Source organism: Furipterus horrens, unplaced genomic scaffold (genome assembly GCF_987537825.1).
Source record: "Furipterus horrens unplaced genomic scaffold, mFurHor1.1.pri manual_scaffold_4, whole genome shotgun sequence".
Classification (NCBI taxonomy): Eukaryota; Metazoa; Chordata; class Mammalia; order Chiroptera; family Furipteridae; genus Furipterus; species Furipterus horrens.
In genome coordinates this window covers 32,360,201-32,384,848 of record NW_028327174.1, presented here as the reverse complement: position 1 = coordinate 32,384,848, position 24,648 = coordinate 32,360,201, and the positions used below count along the sequence as shown (strand labels likewise).

The window sequence follows — 24,648 nt, the reverse complement described above, 5'->3', positions numbered from 1 at the left end:
ATGAATAGACAATCTACAAAAAGGAAAGCCAATTATTGTGAAATATGTGGAAAAATTATCAACTTCATAAGAGTACAAGTTGTAAATATATTGATATACTACTTCTCACCTAATAGGAAAAATCCAAATCTTTGATAACATTCTATTAGCATAACTATGAGGAAATGAAACTCATATGTTGCTAGAAGGAGCATGGATTGATATAACCCTTATGGAGGGCAATTGAGCAATATCTACCCACATTATAAAAGCATATGCCTTTGATTCAGAAGTTTCATTTTAGGTAATTAATCCTTCATATTAACACAAGAACAACATTATGTACATTTTAGTTTAACCAAGAATTACTGTTTATAATAGCAAAAGATAGTAAACAATTGAAATACCTATCATAGAAGACTTTTAAAATACATTTATTCATTCACTATATAAGATATGGAGAAAAAAATAATTTTTACATCATTAGAAGACAAATTTAATTTGGCTTATTTTGAAACAACCAAAAGTTTGTATTACTAAGGATCAGAGAAAAACAGATATACGGCAGCGAAATATTTTGAGATGAGTCTAGTTTGGGGTGAAAACAGCTTTTTAAGAAATAGAAAAAATCTTGAGGTGTAGAAAGGTTAAGTCATACAGGGAATTGTTCTCCCAAAAGGAAAAAAATGTCAATCAGAAGGTGACAACATTTTACTTCCCAGGTTATCTCTTGTTTGTTCTACTTAACGTGGTATTCGGTTACCCACATTACAAAACACTCCTGTTGCCGGGCAAGTCCTCTGAGCAATGAGGAACGCAATGGTCGCCTGGAAGTTGTGACTCCCACCTGACAGGAGACATCTGGTGCTTTCAGATCACGCAGACACTTAGATGGGTACTCCTCGTCAGCTATATCATTCTAAGAACAATGCACGGGGTATTTTTAACAGTAGACAAAAATACACACACACATGTATTAGTCAAGGGCTTTGCAAGGGGACATCATGGGCTTACTTCAAATTTAGTGTTTATTATATTTAGCTTCCATTCCTAATAACAGTGTGGGAGAAATGGGAGAGATAAGAGTGCTAATATAATGCTTGATACAAGCAGGCTTTTAATGAATGTGTTCAATTGTATATTAGCAGAACATATTTCTACATTAAAAGGCCCATTTTATACATAAATATTATATTATGTAATATCTATATAGCTACATAAGAAGGTATTTTTACATATGTTAATTTTGAGCACATTGTAAGCCCAATAATATATTTACATGTCATTTAAAAATTAAATGGTTTTTAAACACTTTCTTCACCTGCCTCAACCCAAATAATAAGTAGTAAGGTCATTTGAGTTTTATAAATCAAATGTGTGTGGACACCCAAAACCCTTTTTGAATATTAAAAACAAGGTTTCCTGAGAAATGGATTTTGCTTTTTATTTTGTGAACATTGAGAATTGGAATAGGATAAATGATGTCCTGTTTCATGTGGACTAATAGAAAGTTTGCAGCAAATTATGAAGCTGATACATACTTTAAATGAGTTTTATTTACTTATGACACCCAATTTTAACCATATACTTGGATATCCTTTGTCTCTATATTTGTTATTCTTTTTTCATACCTATTTCATAATTGTGCTACATTCTCACTATCATATGGATCATTGTAAGCTATCTGAAATATTGTGTTTACAGCTTTTGAAAAAAACTTTGGAAACTCTCATTTTATAAACAATAGCATGTAGATCTTATAGTCTAATGACCTGGTTGGCATGGATTGCCTTACGTTATGATTAAGGCCAGAACATTAGAACCATTAGGGAAAAAAGTCATTACTAGAACATTCAGAATGTTTGTAAAGGATGCTTTATAAAATAATAAAGCTTTTTGTTGTTGTTGTTTTCCCAGTTTAGGAGGCTGGAAAAAAAGTGAAACAAGAAGACAAAGTTAATTTATCAGAACTTCTGAACATCTTAATGTCCTTGCTATTATCTTTACATTGAAAACAATTTTAACTTTTTTTTTTTACTTTATAAACTTTAATAAACAATACAATCTTTTTATTAATTATGGGATTTTCATGGAAACTGAAATTAGGGGCATTAATCAATTGTGTTCACATTCCTTTGGTGAAAATTTAGTTGCATATCTATACTTGGTCTTTGGAAATCTGGGAAACGTGTTCTCAGCCAGCTGGCCAGATGTCTGGGATGAACAAGAATGCCAATTTAGTGCACAACCGAAAAAGTAAGAATTCTTTGTTTTTATTCATGAATTCAACTTGATTTTGCAAGCAAGGCTTAAATTTCTAAGTATTGTTTCTAAAAATATGAAAGAAAATTTTTTACTATAATAATGTGAAAATATCCTGTGGTTAGTAAAAAAAGCAGCGTTATCTTCACTATTCATTATTGATTTATTCATTCATTTGTGGTTTTAAGTAGGCAGCTATACACAAATTTGGTGGAACACTGACATCATTTTTTTTAAATGCCTGGGATCACACTTCTATAAAAAACAACCTCAAGAATGAAATTCATGCTCTTAATCACTAAGATAATTATATGCTAAAGTGTATAATTGCCTCCCACATGTACTTATCTTCATTGCATTGTTAGGAAGACCTCTTAAAGCAAATAACGGAATTTTTTTTTGCCATCTGTAGACTAGCACTTAGACTTAGCAAATAATCTCTTTTCCTAATGCCCCTCTCTTCTTCTCAACCTTCCAACCTAAATCAACACTAAAGAGTTTTACAATTATTAATCAAGAAGGTGATTCTACAGTATTCCTTGGGAGCCATGTCAGTATTACAAGAACAACTTGATTTCTAATCAAAGTTCATGTGAATTGCCAACTACGTGAAGTAATACCTCTTCTCTTCCAAGTGTAGTAATTGAGAAATAAGTCAGTAGTGATTGTGTGAAAAATATGATTTTTTAAACAAAACATTAAATGTGACTATAATCTAACATTAAATTTAAAATCTGATTCTCCCACATAATTGTGCTTATATAATAGGGCTGAGTGATATCTATGACTGTTATTATGACTCTTCCTTTTGATATGACACTATCAAATCCAAAATTCATGTTTAATAAGAATATGTTTTATGACTTCCACACACAAAAGTAGAGATTTGTAAGGTTGATAGAAAGAGCTAAATTTAAAAAAAATGCATATTCTCAGCAACCAACCAAATAGAAGATATTTGCAAACATAGTTCCAACAAGATATCAATATACAAAATATATAAAGAATTCACACAAATCAACACCTAACAATCCTGAAAAATGGGCAGAAGACCCGAATAGACACTACTAACAAGAAGACATACAACTGGCCAACAGATACGTGAAAAGATGCTCAGCATCAGTAGCATTTAGAAAAATGCAAACCAAAACTACCAGATACCATATCACACCTGTTAGAATGGCTATTATCAATGAGACAAATAATACAAGTGTTGGAGATGTTGTAGAGAAAAAGGAACCCTCATTCACTGCTGGTGGGAACGTAAACCGGTACAGCCACTAGGGAAAACAGTATGAAGGTTTCTCAAAAAATTAAGAATAGACCCAGCACATGACTCAGCAATCACTCTTCTGGATTTCTAGCCAAAAAGCTTGAAATCATTTATTTGCAGATATATATGCACCCCTATGTTCATTGCAACATTATTCACAGTGACCAAGGCATGGAAATAACCAGAGTGTCCTTCAATAGATGATTGGATAAAGATGTGGTACACACATATATACAAAGGAATAGTACTCAGCCATAATAAAAGATAAAATACTGACATTTGCAACAACATATATGGATCTTGAGAATACCATGTTAAGAGAAATAAGACAGAAAAAGTCAAGAGCCATATGATTTCACTCATGTATGAGATAACAAATGATCAAACAGTAAAACCAAACAAAACTCACAGACACAGACACCAGAGGGAAGAGGGTTGGGAGTTAGTAAAGGGTAAAGGGGGTCAAATATATGGTAACAGAAGGTTTGACTTTGGGTGGTGAGTATACAATGCAATATGCAGCTGGTGTATCATAGAATTATACTCTTTAAACCTATCTAATTTTATTAACAAATGTCATGCCAATAAATTCAATGAAAAAACCACATATTCTCAAGAAGACATTTGATGAGCATTGATGTTAAAAGAGTTCATTGTGGTTCCATGCATTTCTGGGTTCATCAAGGTGGGGTAGGACTGATTCCCTGGTTTGCCTCACTACACTGAGCATTGACATAGAAGTTGAAGAAGATAATTACCAACAAGGGATTCCACCTGACAGGAACCAATTTAGTACAACAGCTGTACTACCATTAGAGTTTTTTTCATTATATAAATGTTACCGCATTGAGAATTTTCACAACATCATCTTGGAAGAAAATCAGTTTAACATTATCATATATATGACTTGTTATATACTGTCATATCATCACATATATGACTTGTTATCCTTGTCACATTTGTCATACATATGTATATATTATATATAATTAATTTCTGCATAATATATATCTGTTTAGTATAATATCATTGTGTAAAAAGATTTTGCACTATTTTACATTCTGAACTTGGTGGAGAATATCAGAAAAGTAAGCCTGATGCAAGGCTTTTCCTAACCTCCCCATGAGTGTCCCGGCATCTAAATAGACGTCGGAAAAAGGGGAGAGAGATGGCAGCCCACTAATGATCTGAGATGAGACCAGGGCAGGATGTACGTCAGCAGTTCGAGCTGGGCCTGCCGTTGGTCAACTTCATTCTCCTGGATTGCGATCCTTGGGCTCTGAGCCAAGCAACGTTTGGCAGACACTGTACCAGGGACAGGCAACAACCTCACAGCATGAGGTAAATATTATCGCCTCCATGTTACGGGCTAACTGAAATTAGCCTGACACCAGTCCTTATTTTTAACTTTCACTATGCTCTCTCCACCAAGCTGCAGGTAAATGTACACTGTATCACCAGGCCTTGGCTTCTGCTCTTAGCAGTGTTTGCTCTCACTTTCAGGCACCTTTGCTCTAGATTCTGATTTTCATAACTGATATATATTTTTAAAGGTCATGTTGATTTTATTGAAAATTAAATGGGAAAGTGGAGGAGTGGTGTACATTAATGAAAGCATCACCAAATGTTATTGAACTCGTCAGGGTGACTTATTCACTGCCCAAGGAGATAGCATCTCTCTGCTTTCCTTCTTTTCCAAAATCTCACTCTTTCACCTCTTTACCCACACAGACTAAAAACACCCTTCCAAATACCTTCATTTTGTGTACTCGGTGAGGAGAGTTTAAATTAAAAACAGATAAGAGGGCACTGCAAAACAAAAACTGTATTCCAAAAATAAATTCTGGATTTCTGAGTGAAACTGTTTACACTGCTACTAAAATAATATCAACAGTCAAGGTCAAAAATCTCTCTCATTATCTTCAGTGTGATGGATGGGCATTGCCAACTTAGATTACAAGGTTAATTTAAAGATAATTACTTCCACCTTCTTTGGCCTCTTCCTGATTAGTCACTCCAATGGTGCCTAGTAAAAGAGTAAATTAAGCCCTGGCTGGTGTGGTTCAGTCGATTGAATGCGGCCTGCAAACCAAAGGGTCACCGGTTCAATTCCCACCAGGGCACATGCCTGGGTTGCAGGCTGGGTCCCCAGTTGCGGAGGGTGAGACAGCCACATGTTGATGTTTCTCTCCTTCTCCTTTCTCCCTCTCTTTCCCTCTCTCTAAAAATAAATAAATAAATAAGTTTTTTGAAGGTAAATTAAAAGCTTAAGATTCCTGTGTGTTTAGAGACTTGATAGTTGATGTAAATGAGTGAAATAATCCCATGGACACTAAGGTGACTGTGATGACGGCTAAAAGAACCGATTTACCCAGCTCCAGCTGAGTGTTGCCAAGAAGGTAAGCAAATAGAATGTAGATTTTACAAGACAAAATAGAAATCCAAAGACTTGTGTGAAATCTCTCTCTATTTTTTTTTTTTTTTTTTTTTTGAGAGATAGCTGCATCTTTTGTTCAGTACTGTATGTAGCACGTAAAAGTCAATGCGCCATCTTGTGGCCTCTGCTATAAGAGTTGAATTTTCTAGAGCTCTGTTTCAGGTCACTCTACCCTATCCACTGCCCAACCTTTCCCTGAAATCTCACTAATCCTATGGCTTCAGTTACCAGCTATGTCTGTGCTCTCTCGTCTGAACTGGCAGAATGTCTTATTTTCTACTGGGAACCTGGTTGGCATCTCAGATTCACTGTGTCTAAAATTGATCATTATATCTAATCTCTCAAGATTGCTTTGGCTTTTGGAGTCTTCTGTGGTTGTGGTTTCATACAAATTTTAGGATTATTTGTTCTTTTTCTGTGAAAATGCCATTGGAAATTTGATAGGGATTGCATTGAATCTTTTAGATTGCTTTGTGTAGAAAGAACATCTTAGCAATATTAATTCTTCCAATCCTAGAGCACAGAATAGCTTTCCATTTATTTGGCTTCCTTAATTTTTTTCATCAATGTCTTATAGTTTTTAGTGTACTTGGTTAAGTTATTTTTAGGTATTTTATTTTTTGGATACAATTATAAATGGAATTTTTTAAAATTCTTATTATTGAAAGTTTACTCTTCGTGTATAGAAATGCAACAGATTCTGGCTTATTGATTTTGTATCCTACAACTGAACTGAATTAGTTTGTTAATTCTAACAGTTTTTTTTGCTGGGGTCTTTAGGGTTTTCTACATATAATAAAATGTCATATTCAAATAGTGACATTTTTACTTCTTTTTTTTCATTTAGCTGTTATTTGTTTCTTTTTCTTGAGAGGTCATTCTTAATATTCTAGATTGCATTAATTCTATTATTATTACATGCTCTCACAGCACCTGTATATGATTCACTGCCCTCCTTTAATTACTTGTTTAACCCTGGCTTTCCTTGGTAGAATGTAAACTTCATGAAGTCAAGGTTTATGATCACAGTACCTGATAACTGCATTTAATTTTCCATTTTAATCCTATTTCTGTAATCTCAACAGCAATATGTATATAATAAGGTACAGACAATGGACAGGTACGAGCATAAAAATGAAATATATAGGGATCCTACCTTAGAAAACAAAGGTATTCTTTTTCATTTTAAGTAGAAAATATTAAATGATAAATAACTTTCATTGCTGCTTTTATAAAATTGAGAAGAAATGAGAGATTATCTATGTAATTGATCATGTTTCACATTCTAGAATTTGTGACTGGTGGGCTGGCTTCATAAGCTCTCTACCAGCTTTTCTGTGATCTGTTCCCTGCTTTCCTCTCTGCCTTCCTCCCCACCAGGCTTTCTCTCATTCATTATGCTCTGGGCTCCAGACACATTGATCTTTCTTCTGTCCCTGTAGGTGTTAAAGGCCTTGCTCTCTCTGCTTCCAGATCTTCAAGCTTTGCCTCTTTCTCGTCATTTGTGTCTCAATTCAAACATCGCTTCCTCCAAACCGCTTTTCTTGTCATTTCCCTCTAAAGCACCAATTTCCATCAAATGGCACTTTCTACCATTTTTCAGTTTTTTTTCTTCAGAAGCTTTGCATTACCTGAAATATGATAATATAATTTGTTTATTTGTTTGCATGAGTAATGTCTATCTGTTCACACGAAGGCCAGGACTTGTCTACCCTTCATTGAAAATATCTTCAGCTCTTAGAATAATAGCACCTAGTATGTCCTCATGAGTACATTAACTGAATCTGTCTTGTCATGCAGGAGCAGGCTAATCCAGCCTTTGACATCCTAAAGATTTCTGAGATGGTCGCGAAATGTCAAAACAAAAGCGTGTTTTTTCTAAATGTATCTAGTGACCTCTGCTGGAATACTTACCAAGGAAACCAAATACAAATCTTCATTTTTTCCTAATTGTCCTCTTATCCCTTTTTATAGAATGATAAAATGGTAGTGGGCATGAAATTAGGGATCAGAAACTTTTGAGATTCCTTCTCCCCCGTTGGAGAAATCCCACTTCCCTTTCTGTCTGGATGACTGTTCTCTTTCTTCTCTTAGCTCACCAATTTATGGTTTTCATATAAATCCTAGAGGAAAATTCAAGGATATTTAGAATATTTGGGAAGCAGAAAACTTTCTCCGGTTCCCCTCCAGATCTTATTGCATAAATGAATGCCTTTCTTTTCATATATATCTGAAAGCAGGGGATTCATCCAGATAGATGAAGACCTATCTCGGGGACACGTTTCATGTGGTTCCATTTATTTCACATTTGTCAATTCTCGAAGCAATTTTGAAAAAGGAATTCACCACTAAATAGCAAGTAATTGACAAAGTGTCCTCATTTTGGGATAATAGGATCAAAAGAGTTATGTAAGTCTACTTTGAGGTGTCATTAGGAGATGATGTGTTGCTGAAAGTGCTGGTACTTGAGACCCAGGGAGCAAGATTTTCAAAATAATGAGAGTGGGAATGAATGATGTAATTATGAGCTGATATGATTAACTTTCAAACTGTTTTACTTATTCTGTGTATGGTATGGATATATGTATACATGTTTATTGCAGAAAATTTGTAGAATAGTAGTAAAGAAAGAACACATAAATATTAATCATTATCAGTACCACCTAAAGAAAACCATTGTAAGAATTTTGTTTATATCTACTTCTGTCTTTTTATTTAATATACTTCGCTAGTAGAAGTGCATGTATTCTTTTTGTACAAAATTGAACAAATTGTACTATTATTTTTGCTTTACATCTTATTTTTATTTAGTATGTCATGAAATATTTTCATTGAACAAATGTCATTTACCCCCCAAAATAATCGATTATTTGAGCAGATAACATATGCATGTGAAACACTATTCAAAAAATTTAATAAAAATAAGCTTCCCTTTTACTCCTTTTATCTGCAATAGTAACTACTAGGGAATACTTTAATATACCACTGTATTTCTTATAAATAAGATCGAAAGTTACTAAAGTTACTTAATATGGTACCAGACACTATAATAAGTACCATATATAAATGGTCTTATTCCCATTTTAGTAAGAAAACCAAAACTTAGTTAAGAAATTGTCTTGAGGTTACATAGCTGATAAATGGCAGATTAGACATGGCGCCAAGAATGATTATTTTATAACCAAGCCCCTGGTACCTGGCACTTACTGTAAATGAGTCAAGTGTTACAGTGTAACTTGGATAATGGGAACTGACTATCTATCCTTGGGCTTGATTTTCCCTGGAGCAACCAATCTCTGTTGAGACTACATGCTGCAGACTTGACTCTGTCATCACCCTGTCACCCCGTTCTCATTTCTTGTCAGTACACTCTTCTGTTTGGTTTTATTGGAATTTGTATTTGCAGGACTCACAGAGGTTATGTTAACACAGAGGTTAACACAGAGGTTATGTTAAAGGAGAAAGTCATAGTGATAATTTGGGATCCTAGCATTATTATTTTAGTGTTGATTTTTTTTTATTAACCATATAACTTTTCTTACCAGTTGAAGGAATAATAAATTATATACTTAAATTTATTCTCATAGGTAAAGATAAAAATCAAATATGTTGGGAATCATGGAAACCATTTAATCTACTTGATTCACACTGATTTATTAATATTAGATAATGAAATATGGTTTTATCTATTTTAAGTAGTTAAAATAGGGCTTAAGTCAAAAAGGCCAACTGTACAAAAAATGGCTAAAGACCTAATAAAGGGTTACAAATAGTACTAGTAATAATAAATAGTAAAAATAAAAATAGTAATATTATGAACAAGTAACACATTTTATGATAATTCTGCTTATAATCCTATTATTATTTTCTGTAAATTTCAGTTCTGTTATACAGAATGACAATGTAAAAATATTGATTGCAAGCTAAATCTATGAAGTAATATAGTTCAAAATTAAGTATGCTCGTGGCTGTCATTACTCCATTAAGGAACAACCTAGAATATGTCTGTCTGTGTGTGTGTGTAAATAAATTAGAAAATACATACATATATATGCAAACACATGAAAAAGTAAATATATGGCATTTACTAGCAAGGTGATCCTGGTTGTATTTCAGAACCTAATACATTTTGCACTTTTTCCCATATTTGAACATTTTTATATGTTAAATTATTCTTTATCAATTTGAAAATATTTGAGATAAGTTTACAAACAGGACTAAAATTAATTTCTACTATCTTATTAAAATGATGATCTGATATTCATTGATCAGTCCAAACTACATTCTTTTTATGTTATACTCAAACATACACTTACATTTATATTTTTATAGCAAATATTCATAAAAGAAATTAAGAAAAGCCTATCTGAAATCTATACTTCTCTTCTAAATTAAATTTGCAGAAGTAGAATAAAATTACCAGGAATAGTTTTTTAATGCTCTAAAAATGAGAATCAAAAGAAAGTATAATACTTAAGAAATATAACATGATTGAAAGCATAGAAATACATCCCAGTCAATTCTATGCGTAATCTAAAATGCTCTACAAACTTTATAAGGGGAGTGGCTAATCTTGGATCACTTTGGAAGTGATGAAATAAACATTGGTGACTGAGTCTAGGAATTTGGTCAAAAGGACAAGGGCTAAAGGTCTGGATGTGTATCATGATCAGGCTATGAGGATGCCACTATTAGAGGGGGTGCTTGCCTTAAGCCCAGACTGAGGCTTTTACTTGTAATAGCCCTGGGTTGTTTGGGTAGATTCTGACTGGAGATATTGTCCTCAGTGGATCCACCTGAAGAATTGTGAAGAGAACCTGACAATTCCCCCTTCAACCGGAAGTTCTCTGAAGAGTACATGAGATTTCATTCTGCTGGTTTAGTCCTCGGAGAAGCTGCCCAAGACTCAGATCTACCAGCCTTGAACCTCTACGACTCTAAAGCGCACCCCTCCTACAGTTAACAGAAGAGCGATTCAAACAGGTTTCAGAGGACTGGAAGAAGCATGCTCCGAGGCCGATCCCTATCTGTGACATCCCTCAGTGGGCTTCCCCAGTGGGAAGTGGAAGAACTTCCTGTGGAGGATTTACTGCTCTTTGAAGTTGCTTGGGAAGTGACCAATAAAGGTTTGTAATGGCCCTGAAGGTGGATATTTGACAGATTGCTGAACAATGTAGAGTAGGAACACTGGTAATGAAATGAATTACCAGTGAGTAAGGAAGTATTCAAACAGAATATGTTACATTTAACCATGTCTATTTCAACAGGCAACAAATACTTAGACTTGTGTATTGTGTTGAAGGGAGAGAAAGCTGAAAGTATCAGTCTTTGATAGTGGAAGTGCATTTTAATTAAAAATTGAAATCCATGTTATAGAAAAATAGAAATAAAAAATATTTACTTTTTGGGTTTTGTGATTTTTTTTTCAGGAAAAAAGCACATTTTTGTACATTATTTTAGGAAGAACTGTACCTGGTCAGGACCAATTAGAAACTTTAACTGATAACAGTTATGTGAAATATTTAGTAATGTTTCTAATAATTCAAGATTAGCTTGGAATTAAAGTTTTAACTTAGAAGCAGCTCAGAAGGCATAATACTGAGCTTCTATTAAGAATAAAATTACTTTTCAATAGTATATACATAGACATTGAAAAATAAGAAAGGAAATCCAATGAACAAAATAAAATAATTTCTAATACGGTATAATCTCATTTGTGCTGGGTAGAGAAGGCAAAATGGAGTACTAAACCTAAATAATTTTAATTAAAAAAGTATGTGTAAAATTATTAAAAAGAAATTTTTATGGATTGATATTCTCTAGTTTAAAAGTGTCAAGACTATTGAAGGAATATGAGTAAGGAAAAGTAAGTTTTGAAAGTTGAATTCTTAAGGGTCATGAAAGACCAAGAAAGTGATTGATGGGTCAAAGGCAGTGGTGACTTGTAGAATTTAAAGGTTCTGAAATGATGATGTGAGGATGATACTTTGCTCCCTTTTGGCTAATCAGAGCAAGCATAACCTCTAAAGTGGAGGAATATTTGACATCTGTTCACTTAATGCTAGATGTCCAAAGTCCTCATGTGTACGCTTTCATAAAATTCACAAAATCAAAATTAAAAATCAATTCTGCCTATGCAGAAATGCACCACATGAATGTAAGAGAACAAAGTGAGGAGGGCGCAAAGAGGAAATCCTTATTATGGAGAAGTGAAGTATTTTATGAATATCTGTTTTTAATGTCCTTTTTTTCCAGTCCCAATGTTTTTAAATATGCCCAGTGTTCCTGGGAACAGAGCCATCTCTATTACACATAAATCTCAGACTGTGCCTTTTAAATAAATGTTTGCTCTGCAGAGTAGGCAAGAACTCAAAAATAGAGCTTGTTGGTGGAAAAAACTGGAGGGACATTTTAGCAACAGGAAACAGTTCAGAAGATGTCTGTGTGAGGTCCAGCACCTGAGCAGAGAGCCCTTTCTTCTTCCTTCTGTTCTCTCCATTTAGAAACCTCAAGGAACATCGTGTCCCACTGCTGGACACACACTGGTGAGAACTGTTATCCATGAATCTTATATCCTGATGACATGCATGCTGATGTCAAGGCTTAGAATGGGGCCTGGCACATAGAAATTGCTCAAAGGGATTTTTCCTTTTAAATGAAGGAATGAATACATTTATTTTCAACTTCTACACTGCCTTTGATACTTATTTTCTTTTATTTCGCATGCAAGGAAAAGGGGATTTTGTTGTCTCAAGAGGGGACCCATACTGTGATTGACCCAAGTTGATATAATCTCCAATATATCTTTATCTTAATATCTATTAAGTCTGATTTTTAGAGGTCTTTACATGAATGGACAATTATTGTGTTCACCTCTGACAATAAATTGACCCCATAGTTTCTTTTTAAATTTTGCTTTGAAGTTTTATTTCCCTCCAGTTCATAGCCATGATATGAGGCATGTTAGAGATCATGCACCCAACTCCTTTGTTTCATAAATGAAACAGACATGTACAGGCATTAATGACCAAGTAAATAATAGGGTTGTCACTAGCAGTTAGGTCTCCTCTGAGTGCAGTTCTCTTTTTAATTACTACACAAGAATAAAAATTAAAACATCTATTGCCTAAAGAGGTATTCTATAGATGAGAGACCACAGGGCTTGTAGTCAAAGATCATAGATTCCTGAGACTTTGTAAAAACATCCCTTAAACTATCTATCAGTTTCTTCATGAATGAAATGAATATAACATGCTTCAGCCATCTTACAATGGTTTATGGTGGCAAACAGAAAATGTATTTATATCCAAGAAAACAAAGGATTTCTTAGAGGGGAGAAGAAAATCCTTACCACCAAAATTTTGCCAATGAACAATGAAAATGTGTAAAATATAACAAATGAGAAAGTCATAGTTAAATTACTGGGTGCTAATTTTCAGACCTCAAAATAACCTTTTTTATTTGTTCATATTACACTTGAAATGTATTGCTTTTATTCATTCTTCCATTTATTATTATAATCCACTTACTATTCAATAGAGATCCATCAAGGGTCTGTTACATGTCAGGCACTGGGAGATGAGGAGCATAGAGTTTAATAGTACAGAATTGATTCCCAGACTTCCAAAATTTACAGACTTACAGGAAGACAGACAATGAATATGCACTTATAGTCAAATGTGATGAGTGTAAGAAAAAGTACAAGATGCTCAAAGACTACGTAATGTGTGTTTATTTGCAGGGTCAGAGTTATAACTGGTTTGAAGCTTGAAACAAACCTCTTACTACAATCATTTCTCCTGCGTAGACTTGCCCAGATCATTGTAGACTGTGGATCAATTATCTTGTTGAAGATATTTAAGATCATTAAAAAGAGTGTAATGAACATTGTCACAATTAATGAATGCTAATATAAAATTTACTTATAAAGTATGTTGGATCATTCATTACCATACTGGCTTTGACTTTGAGTGATTCATGAGTCAATTTTTAAACATAAAAGCAAAAAGTGGAAGAAGAGCTATGGAACAGGGTTGCTGCAATCATGGCTGACACAGTAATTTGGTGTTGAGGTACCTTTGCCTGGTGTGGATGTGCAGTGGCCTGTCAATGACAGCTTAAGCTACACCACGCGAAAAACGCCATCTATGGGAAAACCATGCTTGGTCCGAATATAGCTTCTCCCCACTTCCTCTTTATCCTGATTGCCACGTCTGAACTCCTCCTGTAGAACACATGGGATTGACACTGTGGTATAATCAGGGTGGGGTGTGCACATGGGCCACTCTAATTGTCTCACCTCCACTGCCTGGAACTGCAGCTGCATTGATTTGAACCACAGACCAGCAAAGCGCTGGGCACACGAACATTTGTTGACCATCATCACCAGTAGCATTTATTGTCTCTCCTTAGCAGCCCTGCTGCCTCAAAGAATGATGTTCTAACTGTATAACAACTATGCCGCTTCTGCGACTGTCTTGAGACAGAAGAGTCAGATTATTAGCTCTGCATGCTGAAGTCATATGACTTGCAAACCCTGTAACTTTTAAACATTTAAAAATAGTGAAAATACTCCTAATTTATATGCACATATAAAATGCCTTGTTTTGGCTGCTGTCCATATCCCCTGCTGCTTTGGAATCCTGGTTTTAGCAACATCAACAGTGTTTCTAGCTGAGAACTTAGGGTTGTAGCTACCTCAATGATATATATGCCATGGGAGCTTGTCTTCTCTTTCTTATGAAAGGCCTAATACTTTGCCCTCACACTAAAGATAGCTCCCATGTTGTTTCAGAAAAAACATATAGATCAATAAAATCCAAGGTGCATGTTTGAAAGTGAAGAGTAAGTCCAAATTCAGTGACCTACACTGTGGTAAAACAATAATTCATTAAAAATATATTTTGGTTGAACCTCTGGTTTATATCTCAAATTTGAAAATAAGAATGACTATCTATGCCATCACACTCATCTATAATTAGCATGCCAAGAGAGGAGTTTGTGGTAAACAGAGTAAAAAAATCAAGGGAAACTAGTTAGCATATAGATATGGGAAGGACAGAGAGGCTAAATTGGTGCTTGAGCATAGGTCCCATCCTCAGAAAGACTGTACAGAGAGACATCTGGCGGAAGAGATTTATTTACAATCAGCCCTCAAGCAATATGGGATGGACTTTTATTTTTAAATTTTACATTTTTATTTCTGATAGACTGAAAGAACATAGCCATAGTATTTTTAAACACTGTAAGGCTATTTGGGGACTATCTATATCAAGACTTAAGTCCTCAAATAGGAAAAGGAAGTAGCAAGTTAATTAACTCTGTTTATCTTTGTATTTCAATTCCCAAATCTAACCATTTATTTTTTTCAAATAAAGAATTTCTCTTCTCCCTTATGTCCTTTAGCAAATAAAAATGTGTTTGCATTTACCCAAGTACATTTGATTTTGAAACACGTAATCTAACAAACAAGTCTGTTCTAAGATGTCTGGGCAAGATGCACAGTTGCAAACAAAAGAGATTTCAAGAATAGAAGTGTGAATAAGGCGTTTAATATAAACGTGTGACATCAGAACCTGATAATATATCCCCCCCACCCCCGATAAAATGAAGATGAAGGAAATAAGCCAGCAGAAGGGGAAAATTATTTCCATAAAGCTTATATGTATTCATATATATGTTTATGTATATTTAATTTTGTGCTAAAATGTTGCTTTTACAAACTATTTCTTTAAATTTGTTTTTCTTCAAGAAATAAGTTTGATGGTTTATAAAATGCTCTAGAATTGGGAAAACTGTTTAGGCGTACTTGACATTGGCATCAGTTTATGTAGACTCAGGTTCAACACTGAATGGACAGAGAAATCATGTTTGTCCTGTTCCAGCCAGAAGCCTCTGCCTGCAGAATGTGTCCCAGGCTGTCCTCACCACCTGCCGTCTGAACAGTGACAGATAATGCCCTAATTATCAGAATGCTGAGTCAAAAAGCCTTTTCTTAAAGATGAAGTTTTAAGTACCATACGTTTGTATCGGTTCATATAAAAATTGCTTGCATGTAATATTTACATTTTGGAGTTACATTAGCTCTTCTGTTTTATAAATCAATGAATCCTGTTAGTATCATATAGTATTTGTCTTATTTCTCAAAAGGCAATTTACCAAAAAGTATATTTTGAGTGGCTCAGGCTTAAAAAAATTCACAGATAAAAAGTCTAACTTTTGGCCATAGATTGTGACTATCAATCAGATTTATTATTTAAAGTCTAAGCACTGGAATAAGAAACTTAAGAGTTATAATAACTATCAAACCCTATATCCTGATAAATTAAAATACCTTATGAAAAACTGTAGTAAAATAAGAAGCTTGTTTTCTCAATTTAAAAAAAATGCTCTTGGAAATGTAGCTGAAGATTGGTGCTGGGATCTGTATTAGCTTTGGGCTTTCACACAGAATTTTTTGAATTGTACCCTTGCCTGTAGTTCATAGCACAAGGTATTGCTCAAGAAATTGATTCAGACTGTTTTCATATTCTATATGAGATGACTGTTTAGAGCCAGCACAAGAAATAGCCTGCCTAAGTTCTTGGCCCTCTGTATTCTTTCTACCTGATTATTGTACCTCAATATTGAATGCCTAATCTCTTCATTTGCACACTGTGCTCCTACTCATGGCCTTGGCTCTAACCGCTCCTTCTGCCTAAAAAATTCTTTCTGGTGATATCCACCTGCCTTATTTCTTTATCATTTTTGGGATTTACTCAAAGATTATTTTTTTAATGAGGCTTAGTTCTGAATACTACTGCTACTACCTGCCTTTTTCCCCAAGCTAAATACTATTTACTCCCATTGGGCAGATGAACTGATAGAGCCTTAGGTTAAATGAGTTAACTAGTTCAATTTAAGTTGGATATAATTTTTCAGCATTATAATATCCTCCAGCACAATTTTCTATATATGGACATGCTGGATCTAAGGATCTATCTATCTATATATTTTTTTCCCAATAGTATATATGTATATATTTGACTTTAAGTTTTAATAATGGTGACCACAATACCAGAGGGGAAAACATGAAACACTATATGAAAATTTGTATTTGTGTCATTGTGTTTGACATGAGAATTGGGTGAAGCATTCCCCCTCAAAATCTATCAGGTCTTTCTTCTTAGCAAAAGCAACCTTAACTTGGTCCCTTAGAAGGAAAGTGGCTCTTTCGCTTGGGGGACTTGCTCATAATTTCAGCAGTGGCTGTTACTCGGTCATACCTTAGCTTTTTCTCAGACCACTTGGAGAAGAGGTGAAAGGTGACTACTGCTGCTGAGGACATATGTCATGGCAATGACTCTCTGCCCCGACTTTGACACTTTCCTGGGGATAGAGCAAGTGTTCTTCATTCCAGTAGTCTCTTCAGGTGTCTTTGAAATGTTTGTACTGCTCTGCTGTTGCCAACCTGCTGTTCTCTGACGTGCACCCAGAAGGGTCTTTAAAATATGCATGAATTGAACTAAGAGCTAATTGTTAGTATCCTTTACAAACTTTCTCTTAGAAAGTTAAATAAATCCTTGTGCTTGATAGATCTTCAATACTTACTCAAAAGTGGGAACTCACTTCTATGCCTTTATCACTTAAAATGAATTCTTAACCTGAATGATAATGAAACATTTTTTTTTAACAGTTGGTGGCATCTATACTGTGATTCAGACAAAGGCCAGAATAACAGCAGATGAATGGGGAGACAATTATTTTCTGATTGGTCCCTACTTTGAGCAAAATATGATGACTCAGGTGGAACAGTGTGAACCTGCAAATGAGGCTGTTAGAAGAGCAGTGGACACAATGAACAAGCATGGCTGCCAGGTAAAGGCTCCTGACAAATTAGCAAACTGTGATGGGAAAGCAGGTCATTTACATGAACTCACAAAGGATGACCATTCCTCTACTAAGGGAAAAGGAACAGGGTTGTGAGAAAGATGATAAACTTGATTTTAAATAAGCATATTTTTGAAGCACCTTGTAAAGACCCTAGGAAAAATATCTAGTAGTATAATAGGTTTGGAGCTCAGCAGAAGGTATAAGGTAAATATATTTCTGGAGAAGTCATTTGTGTCAAAATTGTAGTTGATATAATTGGTGTTGATAGCATTATTCAGTGGAAGTTTATAGGCTAAGAGCAAAAGTTTTGAGCCAAACCTTGGAATGTCAATGTGTTAGAACATCTACACTAATAGAAGTCAGAGAATGCGAAAATAGAAGCACAGATAGTGATGTAGAATGAAGGATGTCGAAATCCTAATCCTCAGAACCTATGAAAATGTTACCTTATACAGCAAAAAGGACTTCCCAATGTGATTATGTTAAGGATCTTGAGATGAGGAAATTGTCCTGGCTTATCTGGGTGGGCCCAATGTAATTGCAAGGGTCCATATAAGAGGGAGGCAGTAGAATCAGAACCAAAGAGGAGATGTGACAATGGAAGCAGAGCTTGGCATTATGAGTTTTGAAGGTGGAGGAAGAGGCCATGAGCCAAGGAATGCAAGTGGTCTCTACCAGAAAATAGATTCTCTTCTAGAGACTACAGATGGAACAAAAATCTGCTAACATGTTAATTTTAATCCATAAAACCATAAAACCAATTTCACACTATAACCCCCAACCCTGTCAGATAATTAATTTATGTTGTTTTAAGCCACTAGGTCCTGATGATTTTTGCCATCACAATAGAAATAGTTACATCAAGACAAGGGAGAAAAGAGTTTCAAGTATGAAGGAGGACTAAGTCAGCCAAGCATTAAACCAAGGTCATTTTGGTTTAGCAGCATTAAAGTCATTCATGGTAGCTTTGTTAAATACAGCTTCAAAGGAAGGAGAGATTAAATCAGAGCGCAGTGGGCTAAGGAATGAATGAATGAATGGTGAGCAAAGTGTATAAAAGTTGTGGTTATGAGTTTTTCCTATGAAGAAGAAAGGTCAATTAAGTAGTTTCAGAGTGACATGGTTTTGAGAATTTGTGTTTTATTAAATGTGAGACCTGAGAATGTTTATATGCCAAAAAGTAATAACTAGTAGACAGAGAGAGGGTGAAGGTTCAGAAGGAATGGATGTTTGAAGAAAATGAGGTCACTGAGAATAAAAGAGGGAACAAGATCTAAAGCACTAGTGAGAGGATCATCCTTCTCCCCTGTTACTTAAACAGGGAATACAGGATGAATGCAAATAGAGGTAAGTTAATGAGGGATTCATATAATCTCACTCAATGCTTCTGATAATCTTACTGAAGTAGGAGTTAAAGGTCATCTTATGAAAGTTAGAAGGGAACTGTTAAAAGAAGAGAATTTGAAGGAAGAAGTTCTTTTTAAAAAGTGTTCAAGGGATAGATAAAAGGATTCCTGGACACCTTTGATGTATCATCATGACTTTTTAGTGTCACAGGTATATACATGACGGTGACTTTCTCAGCAAGCAGCAGCCTGAGTGAAAGTGCAGAAAGTGGAATAGATAGAGAGTCAGTGTTTAATTATTTGTGCATTGGGGCAAATAGGCGAAAGTCTTAGAAGCAATTGTGTAATTGACTGAATTAATGGTTGAGTTGAATTGATAGACAGTTAGTTGGAAGAATATACTAGGATTAGACTTTGAGCTGCTACATTAACAAGATAATGTACTTTAGGAAATATATTTAAGATTTCTGGCAGCTACCATATTGGGAAACACTTCAAGTAACCTTTTTTTATAGGAAGAATAAGAGAAATCATACACATTTACCAACGGAAAAAACCTTTTTTCTAGCAGGAAATATTTGAAGTCCTGTTGAATAAAGGAAAATAAGTGACATAGTAGAAATTATACCCAGTTACAAGTTGTTAAAGACACAGAGCAGGTTATCTTATGACTCCATCATAAAAACATAGACTGTGATATTCAATTATAAAATCATGAGCTCAAGGTCACAAGAGCAATAACATGATCTAGATGCTTTGTTTTAAAATGACCAAATTTACTAAAAAGGAAAAACTTGGAGAGTTTAGATGAGTGGATGCAAACTCCTTCCATCTTCAGGCTCCAATAGCAGATGCTTTGTGGTATCACTATGGTTTTCTGTGTAAGGTATGTAATTTGCTATTGAGTTCTAAATAAACCTTACATCTTCTGATGTAAGCACAAATACATTTCCTCCTTTCCATTACCTAGCATTGCTACGTGGCTCTGTGTTCTTTATACGGCAGGTACACTTTGGAAGATGGCTGATAGAAGGGAGTCCTTACGTGGTGCTCTTTGACATAGGGTATTCGGCTTGGAATTTGGACAGGTGGAAGGGTGACCTCTGGGAAGCATGCAGTGTCGGCATCCCGCATCACGACCGAGAAGCCAACGACATGTTGATATTTGGATCTTTAACTGCCTGGTTCTTGAAAGAGGTATAGTTTACTGTGTAGTCATACAACAGAGGAGCAGCACAATTGAGTTCTGGGCCCAGCATTTCCAGGCAATGATCCCATAATCTTTAGATTAAGTGAGTTGTGAGATGATGCCATTACTGATTGTCCTAGTGCCTTCCTGAGGAAATGTTCAGCATTCCTCAAACTAAATGCCAACCTTTGCAACAAGGTAATAATCATGCTTATTAATATTTACATCATGTCATGTTTAAATAGAATGATGTGCATAAAAATCCACTTATATTACCTGCTACACAGATGATGTTCAACATATATGCAAGAAAAAAATAGTATACATTATGCACTATGTATATGAATCCTAGAACCAAGGGAATAGAAAATAGTTATAAATATTTGTTGTGTTTATACATGAGTACTTGTGTAACTGCAGCAACTTTTAGATATTTCATCACTAGTTAAGGGGTGAAGTGATCACAGTTGGTGCTAAGGAACCTGTAGCAGTGAAATATCCCATAGGTAAAAAAAATGTTTTAAAAAAGAATATTAAAAACTAGACTTTTTCATAAGAGCCAAGCTTGTACTCTCCTAAGTCCTCAAAGCAAGGCAGTAAAATTCCTTTGTGTTCTTTGTAGCACCTCAAGGTGGTGATGCCTAGCCTAAAATCAGATGGTGAAGATAGAGCATCCCCAGCAAAGTGGGAGTGTGGCCCAGGGGCAAGTCACAGAACTAGATGCTGGGGGTGGGGGGGGGGCGTTCCCTTTAGCCAGCCTTTGTTACTGTGGAAGCCATACTCCGATAGCCATGAAGGGCTGCCTGGAAGCAAAGGAGAGGATGCAGAAGCAGTCCCATGGCTTTGTGTGGGTGACAGGATAGGAGAGGAAGGGTGAGGGTCCTGGTGGGTTTGGTCTAATGGCCAATATGAACCCTTGTTCTAGCATCTGTTAGTGTCACCAACTCTTCCTCTGTAAACTGCCTCCCTGAGCCACTGCCCCAGGGCTGAAGCCAGCCTTCAAGTGTGCACGTGCTCATGTGTGTGTGCCTGCTGTCACCCTTTCTGTTAAAGGGAATAGAGGGGAAAGAAGCAAGGTAAGAGCCACAACTTCCTCTAAAGTGAAAGCAGTTCCAGAAATACCTTTTGCCTTTGGTTCAAAGGGTAAACAAAGACATGGAAAAAACCTCACCAATTTTCTGGGCAAGTCCTGTTTCTGCTGTCACCTGTTTCTGCTGCACCACTGATCTGTGCAACTGTTCATAACTGTGAAGGACTTTGTGAAGAGCAGATACCTTAAAACACAGAGGATTTAGGCTAAGTCAGTGGTCCTCAAAGAGTATTTCCCAGGCCATCAGTAGCAGTGTCACTTGTAAACTTGTGAGCAATGCAAATTCTTGCCTCCCAGCGAAGACCCATTGAATCAAATTACCTGGAAATGGGACCCAGATTCAATGCTTATCACAAGCCTTCCAGGTGACCTGACTGATGCATGCTACGTGTGAGGTCCCCTGGGCTCTATGAACGTGCCACTGGGTCCTATAAAACGCACTTGCTAAACCTGCATGATTCATATTTAGATCCCTTTAAACTGTACTAAAATTTACAGGTATAACTTTCCTATGCCGTGGGCCATGAGCAAGATCAAACTTCACCAACAACTCTCCTAAATGCTTCTTTTCTGACGTAGGTGACAGACCATGCAGAAGGTAAACATGTCATTGCCCAGTTCCACGAATGGCAGGCCGGAACTGGGCTGATCCTTTCTCGATCCCGGAAACTTCCTATTGCTACCATTTTTACCACTCACGCCACACTGCTTGGGCGATATCTCTGCGCGGCAAACATTGATTTCTACAACCATCTTGATAAGGTAAATAGTCCTACCACCTACTCCCTCACCACCTTTTGTCCTGACCATTGAAGCTGAAGAATGAGAAGTATTGATCTTGACATTTCATCTCCCAGCCAGATGGCAGAAATGCCCTTTTAACTAATCAATATTCATGACAAAGCCGCCCCTGGGTGACAGAGAGCTCACAGAGTTTAACTTTGTTCAGAGTGCAGTGGAGTTTAGCAGTGGGAGGCAGGACGTGTCTGCTTTGGTGCAGTAGATCTAAGATCCAAAGCGGCATGGGGGAGGAGGACTCCGCGACACAAGGGTGGGCTCCTGCCTACCGCGGAGCATGGGAAATGCTGTGAGGATCCCGAGTCCACACACAGATCTGAGTGGCAGGTAGAGAACCGTGATTCTAGACACAGCTTGCCCCACGAGCCTGATTTCCTCTATCCCAGTGAACAAATGGTCAGGTTTCTCCTGTAACTCTGCATTGCGTAGGTGAGATTTTTGTGGGGGTCCAATAAGACAGAAGTTATTTCAAAGAAGGATGTGTGTCCTTTGTGATCAAACAGTTATGTCTGTTTATTTGAGAAGACTGCCCGGTTCTATGACTCCAGGTCATTCAGTTTTGATTTCTTTCTCCTATTTTCCATCAGTTAAATCAGTCTTTTATATCATATGTCAATAATATCAACAGACCACGTTCATACCCCTAAAGTCAGGAGTTTTGCAGCTTTGGTGTCTATCTTGCCAATCAAATTAATTAATCATCCTAGGTTTCTGTTTCACTATCAGAAGAATTAGGAAGTTGGGAAATTGATTTCTAAGGACTTCCATTTTTAAAAAAGTGCTAGGATTCTATGAAACAATGTGTGTGTGTGTGAGAGAGAGATCCATAAATTATACTTAAATAATGGTTGTAAAATGTTATACTACTATCTCAAAGACACTTGGACACTAAATGCAGAAAAGATTTTTTCTAACAAACTAACATTTGCAAAGCAATGAATAGTTATTTATTTATTTATTTATTTATTTATTTATTTATTTGCTTGTTTATTTTATATTTGGAGAGAGGGGAAAGGAGAAAGAGAGGGAGAGAAACATCACTGTGTGGTTGCCTCTCACTCATGCCCCTAACTGGGGATCTGACGTGCAACCTAGTCATGCGCCCTGACTTGGAATCGAACCAACTACACTTGGCTCTCAGGCTGATGCTCAATCCACTGAGCCACAGCAGCCAGGACAGCAATGAATGGTTTTAATGAAAGTTGACCTATAAAAAGGTCAGTCTACCCTAAAGGTCATTGTAAATATAAGATGTATATTTAAAATAAAGTCTCCAAAGGATTCAAAAGGCCATGAGATCAGGGAAATTTCCTATTGGCATATGATATATCAGTAGACTGATAAGGGCAAACCAGCGATCTGTGATAAGCTCAACAACTGTGTTTCCTGGAGAAGAGCACACTTTGATTTTTGTGAAAGAGAAAATATGAGAAGTAAAGTCAAATATTTCACTGTAGAATACTTAAGAGCATTATATAATAATAAAAATCTAATACAACTATATAATTATATAGTAATTAATAAAACAACTAATATTAACATCAGCTATTATTTGTTTTTAAGGAACAAATGCATGGTGGTATGTAGTTATATATTACAACTTTACCCTCTTGATAATGGTCAGTATTCATATCATAATGTTCAAATATTATAATATATTTCCCCAGCTTGAAATATATAAGCATAATCAGACCCCAGCCCATTGTTCTAGTAAAATGTCCTGCCCAACAGAATGACTAGTAAATAACAGGTAATCATCTCTTATATAAAAAGCCCTTTATTCATTTTTTTTAGTAGAACCTTGCCCCAAGTTCATGCTGGGTTTAGAATTTGGGTGATACATAAAAATATCAAATTATATACATGAAAACCTTTTAAAAGTTCAACATAAGGAATGAGCCATGATTTAGTCATTGATGCAAAACCCAAGATCTGTCTCAGTACGTTTTGCTTCAGGCAAATAAACATGGGTTGCGGGTGGGGAAATGAGAATATAAATAGAAGTATTTAACTTTGATAAAAGCAGAAAGATAGAACTATTTTACTCAAATAATAATTGCTAACTAAAAACATTTTTTGTTAATAACCAATTCACAAAGATCTTGAAGCTGGTTTAAGTTCTTAGTTAAATGTATTAGGTAAAATAGCATTTCAACCATTTTTAGCCAGCTTATGAATTGCTGAGACTCTCCAAAATGTTTCCAAATTTTTCTTAGTAGATAACTAATGCTTAAAAAAAAAAAGTTTTCTTAGGTTTTTTGCCTTTCTTTTGTGGATAGCAACAAAATTTCCTTGATGGGAATGTGAGGACAGTGCTGTTTGGAATTGGAAGATGGTGAAGGAGGCCATAGACAGTCATTTGATGGATTTTAACTCCTTCCTCTGACTAAGTTTTGAACCAGT

The 24,648-nt window shown here is 35.6% G+C and overlaps 1 protein-coding gene across 2 annotated transcripts in view; it reads left to right on the top strand.

Annotated features, from left to right (window-relative positions):
• Positions 1–10,655: 10,655 nt before the first annotated feature.
• The window catches only part of GYS2 (glycogen synthase 2), a 38,674-nt gene continuing 24,681 nt past the window's right edge, over positions 10,656–24,648 (top strand). For both annotated transcript variants that reach the window (XM_090272904.1, XM_090272905.1), the window contains exons 1-4: positions 10,656–11,077; positions 17,626–17,807; positions 20,174–20,365; positions 22,027–22,209. In XM_090272904.1, coding sequence (XP_090129030.1) covers positions 10,957–11,077; positions 17,626–17,807; positions 20,174–20,365; positions 22,027–22,209 — 678 coding nt within the window. In that variant the 5' untranslated portion in view covers positions 10,656–10,956. The remainder of the gene's footprint in view (positions 11,078–17,625; positions 17,808–20,173; positions 20,366–22,026; positions 22,210–24,648) is intronic.